At 43.8% G+C, this 7,411-nt stretch overlaps 1 protein-coding gene across 1 annotated transcript; it reads right to left on the bottom strand.

The window, feature by feature from the left end:
* Nucleotides 1-1,398: 1,398 nt before the first annotated feature.
* On the bottom strand, nt 1,399-2,759 carry LOC130725249 (uncharacterized). The gene is made up of 3 exons (XM_057576494.1): nt 2,582-2,759; nt 2,044-2,315; nt 1,399-1,917 (listed from the first exon to the last, which is right to left on the bottom strand). Exons 1-3 carry the CDS (start codon nt 2,757-2,759, stop codon nt 1,399-1,401), a joined length of 969 nt encoding a protein of 322 aa, XP_057432477.1.
* Between the last annotated feature and the right edge of the window lie 4,652 nt (nt 2,760-7,411).

Raw genomic sequence — 7,411 nt, 5'->3', positions numbered from 1 at the left:
CCATTCAGGTGAAGACAACTCTCCATTGGAGGAGAGAATTGAATCTACAGAGCCGGCGGGACCGGAATCGTCGTGGGTAGAAGGCGAGGAGTGAATTTCAATTATGGTGTGGGCAACAACTTCCTCCTCCGTAGAGGGCGAAGAAAGTTCTAGGGAAGAAAAGCTGGCGTTTGGCAACGACATGCGAGGCAGTTTCATAAAAAGAAGAAAGAAGATAAACAAACTAAAAGAAGAAAGAAGATGAACAGAGTCAAAAGAAGAAAGAAGATGAACAGAGTCAAAAGAAGAAAGAAGATGAACAGAGTCAGAAAAAAGAAGTAAACGAAGGGTCTCAAGAAAGAGGAAGAACTAACCAGGGGAAGAACTGTGGATTTGAGAAAGGAGAACGTCGGCAATGGGGGAGCACCGCGCAATGACGACGGCCGGAGTAAGAAAGGTTCACCGGAGTTCAAAGAAGAGAAAGTGAGCGCTGCGGTGAAAAGTTTTCAGAACGAAAGTTTCAGGAAAGTGAAAAATGAAATGTGAAAAGGGGTTTTTATAGAGAGAAAAGGAGGAGAGAGAATGAGTGGGGAAAGATCGTGAAAGGACGTGGGATTTGAAATTTGAAAAGGCATGAACTGAAAAGGTGTAACTCCTCGAGACGCACAACCGCATTCATGGCAAATGATGACGAAATCCCGGAAAACAAGGATTACGTGCGTCAGTTGAAAAGACGTGATTGACGGTTATGACAAATGGCGGCTCATCTACAAAACGGCAACAAAAGTGGCGACGCACGAAAGTGGCGTCGTATAAATGAACACTGAAATGGCGATGAACGAATAAACAATAGAGGCGAACTACTAGGTAACATGATGAAGACATTTCGACTCATTACTCGAGTCTCATGTCTTGGGGGCATGCGGACTGGGCGGGACATAAAGAAGATTATGTCCCGCCCAAAATGAACAATAAACCATTGAAGATAGCCATGGCGGGAAGTGCGACACAACGAGCTTCATTGCCCTCCCTTAGATGATGGACCCACAAGTCAGCTGGAAGATTCCTTTGGATTTGTCTTATATGTACAGGGATTTGGGCCCTGATTGTCAGGCCCACATTTAGGAAAAGTCCATGTCATGACTTCACCCTCTATAAAAGGGAAGGTCATCAGCTTGTACAACTTAACCTTTAAAAACATTTAATGAGAATATTCCTTTTGTGATATTTTTAGTACTTGCTAGGGTTTACTTTCTGTCAGTTTCCGACGTCAGATCTCCCTAGTACGGAACAATTATCTTCCTGGGAAAGGGTACTAAATGGTACGCCATCCAGGGTCGGGCTCTCCCAACTATTCGCAGCAAACCTCCTCTCAAAGAATTGCTTAACCTCCTCTTTCACTTTATTAGGATCCTCCTCTCAGCTCTCATCAATCATCAGACCCGCGATTGAATTTGTGCGTCTACGCCAGTTAACTATGGAGTGAAAGTATTTTGTATTATGGTCACCTTCTTTGAGCCACTTGGATATGGATTTTTGGCAAAGAAGAGACTCCTGCAGCTTGAGAACCGCCCAGAACTCATAACATAATAACCTACGTGCATCCACCTCTGTTGCTAGCAACCCCACATCCTCTTCTTTCCGGTCCAGATCCTCTTCTATCTGCAGCACCAAGTCATTCCTCTTACTATTCACATCACCAAACACCTCCTTATTCCACACTTTCAGTTTTGCTTTCAGCCCTTTGAGTTTCTCTTTTAGCACAAAGGAACCCCATCCTTCACACTGAAATTCCTCCCACACTTTCACCACAAACTCCTTAAACTTAGGCTCCAAGAACCAGCAATTAAGCACTCTGAATGATTTTGGGCCCCAATCCTGAAACTTTGTTTGCAATAGCAACGAGCAATGGTCTGAAATGCTTCGACACAAACCAACCTACTCACAATGAGGCCATCTCACAAGCCATTCAGATGACACTAAAAGTATATCGATTCTGCTCTGGGCTTGCCCATTTGGTAAGTACCATGTAAGTTTTCGACCAGCTAATGGAAAATCAAGTACCTCTAGCTCCTCAAAAAAATTGTTAAACTCCAGAATTGCTCTCCTCTGAGTTCCCCCCGCTGTAGCTACCCCCCTTCTCTCATCCTCCGATCGAACAGAATTATAGTCTCCACCCAAACACCACAAAGCTTCTGTTCTGCTACTTTTCCACTCAAGGATTGCTCGCCACATACTCCTCTTCTCCTCAATTCTGCAAGGGGAATATATGTTAACAACTACAATAGCTTCTGTCATGTCTCCCCATGTTCCTATCAATCCAATGAACCCCTTCCCTTGAACACAAGTTTGCAAAGTAAATGCCCCCCGCTTCCATATACACAAGAGGCCACCTCCCCTATTGGTTGCAGGAGATGCCCTCCACTCATAGTCAGCATCACCCTATACCTGATTACAAACCCATAGATTAATGGCTTCCATTTTTGTCTCTTGGATCAGAAGCATTTCACATTGCTCCTTCTCCACAAAATTTCGGATCACCCTCCTTTTAGCCCCACCCCCCAAACTCGTCACATTATAGGATATGATCTTCATGATAAACCACCATTTTCCATGTTTGGCCCCAACCCAGCCAACTCCCCTGCCTCAGTAGCATACCTATGCTCCATAGCTGCAAGTCTTCTCAGAATTTCACCTTCATCTCCTGTTGCAGTGGCCCCAAGTTCTTTACCCGCCACCCAAATCCTTCTAGCCTCATCCTCCACATTTCTCAGCCACATGGGGTTACTTCTATTACGAGCCTTAGAACTTGTCGGGGAACTACACAAAGAGTACACTGACCTGCGTAGCTAGCGTCGCTCCGTCGCATCCTGCCAGTTCCTCACCCTACCTGATGCTGCCATCACACCCTCCACACCCAACCCACCACACCCCGAAGATGCTACAGTGCGTCGGAGCAAGGTAACAAGAATGCCTTGGGATGCGCCACCAGTATAATTATGGCGATCACCTTGCTCCTGTTCTGACATCGATTCATGCCACGAAATGTTCAGGTTTGGTCGCTTTCTCCTCCTCTCATCATTCACGCTACCACTGCTATGGATAGAGTCCTCAGGTAGATCCCTTTGGGCCTCCTCTCCCCTAGCAACTTCATTCAATTGGGTCGGGCTCTCATTTACCTGGGCCCCTTCATGGATCACTCTCCGCAAGATTAAAGTCTAAGTAATTTAAGAGAGGGGCAAAATTGACTCTTCGTAGACAACTATGAGGGATTACATAATTACCCTTGCTTGCCACCCCATTTATGTTCCCCTCCCTTCAAATTATATGGGTCCCACACAATCAACAATATTCCCCACGTTTCCACCCACTAATGATTCCGCCACGATTGGAGTCTCGGCCATAGTTTTGAAGCATTCCAACGTCTACATGTTCATCGGGATCCCATAGTATTTAATCCAAATCATCCTATTCCCCGTTGATAATGATGGTGTCCATGGTTGCATGTTCTGGACTAATTCTTCAAACCCGCTTTCAGGCTCCTTTAGGATTTCAGCTAAGTCCACCCCCTTCGGTCCAGAGATCACTACCTGATCATCCCCCAAGTACCGCACCTGAATGGTGTTATGTCCTTCAAGCACAAATGCGTCTCGAATGAGTGGTTCAATTTCCATATTCTTAATCTCCCCTACCAAACTTCTCAACAACCAATCGTCACCTTTCGGAACCTCCGGGCCACTCCATACCTCCAAAGCCGCCATCCAGTTCCCTTGCACATTCCCACCCTTCTGCTGCCGTGGGCCACAAGACACCGCTTGTGCATATTGTAAGACCCAAGATTTTAAGCTTAGGATCAGTGGAAGAGATTTCCATTTACGATTAGGGTTGATGTATTGTGAAGGGAAACCTGAACTAAAGTTTACCAAATGAAATAAATTTATGAAGGAGAAAGTTCAGGAAAAGTCAAAGGATTACATCATGATCGATAAAAGTTATAGCACGATCGTTATACGCTTAAACCTAGGTCAGAAACCCTAGTATATAGCTGATTTTCACTTTTAGGCACAACGGAAGTTAATTCCAAAAATCTTCAGAGAAATGTTAGAACTTCTCTTTTTCCATATATCACAATCGTTTCGAGGCGAAACTCTAGGATCTACGAACGTCCGATTCCAATCATCGGAAGTTTGCCGAAACCGAATCCCTGGTATTTCAAAACCCTAGAATTTCTCGACAATGGGGACTTTATCTATTCAGAGCTTCAAATGAATATTCTACACGCGTACACCCATTTCTCTTGATGATTTCAATCTTTCTTCCGAAGGAAGTTTTCTATTCCGACTTTCGATGCAAAAAGCAACTTATCGGGTAAAATAGTTTTATACCGACTATGCATTAGTTGCCAAAAATACAAGGAGACCTCTTTATAGTTTTGGAATTCTTTTGCCAAAACATATCTATTAATTCACGGAGAATGACGCCGGAAAAATCAGATTCGCGAAACTTTCATTTTCCCGCGAATTTCCAACCTCTATATATAGCCAAGAAATGAGAAAAAAACAAATATCTTACCCATTTCTTCCCAAGGAGGCCGCGAGTTTGCTAAGGAGAGGAGGAGAAGAGATTTTGTTCAATCCTTTCTTGATCGTGGATTAATCAGTTGCTGCTTCAAGGTTTCGAGGTATAGTCGCTAATCCTTACCTCTGATCGCTTTTTCCATAGCTTTTCTGTAGAGTTTTCTGAGTGGATAGTTTATGGGTTTTTGTAAAACTATCCTAAATCTTTCATTTCTGATTCTAAACCTCTTCCTTATGCGCCCAAGATCACTTCTGCCGGGTTAGATTTTCCGTTATGTCGCCGGAATTCCGCCGGAATCAATTTTAGCCTAAAATACCCATTTTTGGAGTTTTTGAAGTAAAGCTTCAACCTTTAGGCTGAAAACTATCGCCTTAGCTTAGTGCTAGTAGGATTAGTTGTCATAAACGTCGTTGGTGACGTCCCTGCAAAATTTTATTTTTGGGATTTCAGTTTTGAAAATCCTAAGTTAAAAATCATGACCAAAATACCCCTGCGACAGTTTTTGATCCGATAATTTTTCCGAGTTCAGAATACCCTTAGTTACGGCTTATGAAAGCATAGGAACCAAGTTTGATCGAAGAAAAATCGAGCCCCATAATTAACCAAAGTGGCCGAGCCCTATTAAGGGGGAGGAGGAAAATTTCCTTTTCCGAAAACTTGTCTTTCGCGCTAGATTATCGTACCTTAGAGTATAGATTACTTCGAGTAACCTTAGTAAGTATCGATAACTTAGTTTTCGATAGATTCTGATAGTATTTCTGTGGTTTTGCTCTAAAGGTGATTTTGAGGAATTCCCAGAGGAGCAAGCCTTTGATTGTGAACGAGTGTTAGGAGATCGTCCTGGAGAATCTACAGGTGAGGGCTTCTCACTGAATCTCTAGTTAATGCTTAGGGTCGATGTTTCGACATTGTTTACTGTTTATGCACTGGAATTGTGTGTGATTGGAAAATGTTTTCTGAGGCTTCGGCTGACAATGTTGATGGTTCATCTACTGAATGTTTTTGAGATTGTCTTACATGCTATGTGCTATGTGGGTAATCTAGGATGTGTGGTGCATGCTTTATATGCTAAGTGCTAAGTGTTTATGATGCGATTTATTGATATATGACATGTTGTTGATTGTGATGATTTAAATATGCTCTGTACTGGAATCTGAGATTCTGAATGGTGAGAATAGCGGGCAGGTCATGCCGATTTTATTTTGAGAGTTTTGAGAAAGTTTGATAGGACGAACGAGGTTCGAGCCTTAATTTTGTTTAGTGGATCGAGACATCCTCTGGATGCGACTTGGGATTGGGAGATCCTGCAAATGTATAAGACTTGCGATAAGACGAAATGGAATCTATTTTATAAAGAAAATTCATAAGACCTTAAATAACCTCAAAATCTTTAAGTAATGATAACAACCTCGAAGGAAGGCATTGGAAGTCAAATCATAGTTTTGGAAAAACGAGGAGTGTCGTCGGATCCAAGTGTTGAGGAGTTTGGTAAGTTCTGAGTATGTTGGTACTCCTTCGCTCGTTGAGCAGTTTGTTAGCCATCCAAGGGATGAGCCGAGAAGCTTCACTGAGGCGTGAGACCTTGTGAATGCGTGATACTCCACTGAGGCGTGAGACCTTGTGGAAAGCATGGAACTCCACTGAGGCGTGAGACCTTGTGAGAGCATGAAACTTCACTGAAGCGTGAGACTTCGTGAGAGTATTGATGACCCGAAGAGTCATCGTGAGTGGTTGCACTCATTTTATGATTATTGTATTTTGTCGCAGAATCGACTTTACCTTAGGGTAAGCTTTTAGAAACTTTAATTTACCTAGAACACGTGGCGACGTGTCGAGTGAGATCGGAGACGTTGTTTGGCTAATCACTGCATTGCATGCACTCATTAAGTGGTTTAAACACGGCGAGATACCGGACCACGGCGGATTCCAAAATGGTTATAAGACCGGGATTTCCGCGTAAGAGCGCTGCTAGGTGACTCTTAGTAGCAGACCGAAATGGCAGACCTACGGGTTATGGCTGATCTGGCTACCTTGGTTTGGTGTAAGAGACACGCGGGCAGAAATGGTCCCACCGTTGCTGGTGCTAGGATTGATCCGTTGATGTCCATCCCAGAGGCACGCGAGCGGAAATGGTCCCACCGTTGCTGGTGCTAGGATTGACTCGTTGCTGTCCATACCTTTGTGTGGTGTAAGAGGCACGCGGGCCGAAATGGCACCACTGTGGCTGGTGAAGGGCTGATCCGTTGATGTCCATCCGTTCCGGATTGCATATTGGTTGACTGGGTTAACCTGCATATCGTTTCATGCAACATGCATACTGACATAGTTGATGAGTGTGTTTGATACTTGTTAGTTCTACTTGATGCATGTTAACTGTGATTTACAGTCGTTATATTCTTTGTGGAAATATGCAACCCTAGGATGTTATCCCTAGTTATAAGCCTAAGTGGCTATTGTCTTATTTATATTTATTGGTGCTATTATTTAGATAATTCTTTGGAGTTGACCCTCGCGTCTTCTGTGTGTGCTTTGGCGAACAAACGCCCTTTGTCAGATGTCTTTGGCGGGCTGATTCATGATGGTTCATCCTTCGGGAGGAACTAGGGTTGAGATGCGGGAACTGGAGCGTATCGCGGTAGCGAGAGGAGGACGGATGGTGTACATAGACTAGGTCGTTCTGGATTCTGATTCAGACGACGATCATGCTAGCACATAGTTTTGAGTGTTGGTATGAGCTCCTCGAGTTAGGATTAGTGTAGGAGTAGAGTTTTAGCTCTGACAGTCTTGCTTCATTTGTTACCTAGGGGACAGGGTAGATCCGCCTATAGCTTTTTGTGTGGTTTCCTTACGGGAA

Source organism: Lotus japonicus, chromosome 6, assembly GCF_012489685.1.
Source record: "Lotus japonicus ecotype B-129 chromosome 6, LjGifu_v1.2".
Classification (NCBI taxonomy): domain Eukaryota; kingdom Viridiplantae; phylum Streptophyta; class Magnoliopsida; order Fabales; family Fabaceae; genus Lotus; species Lotus japonicus.
The sequence above is the reverse complement of the archived record's forward strand: the minus strand, read 5'-3'. Positions and strand labels throughout refer to the sequence as shown.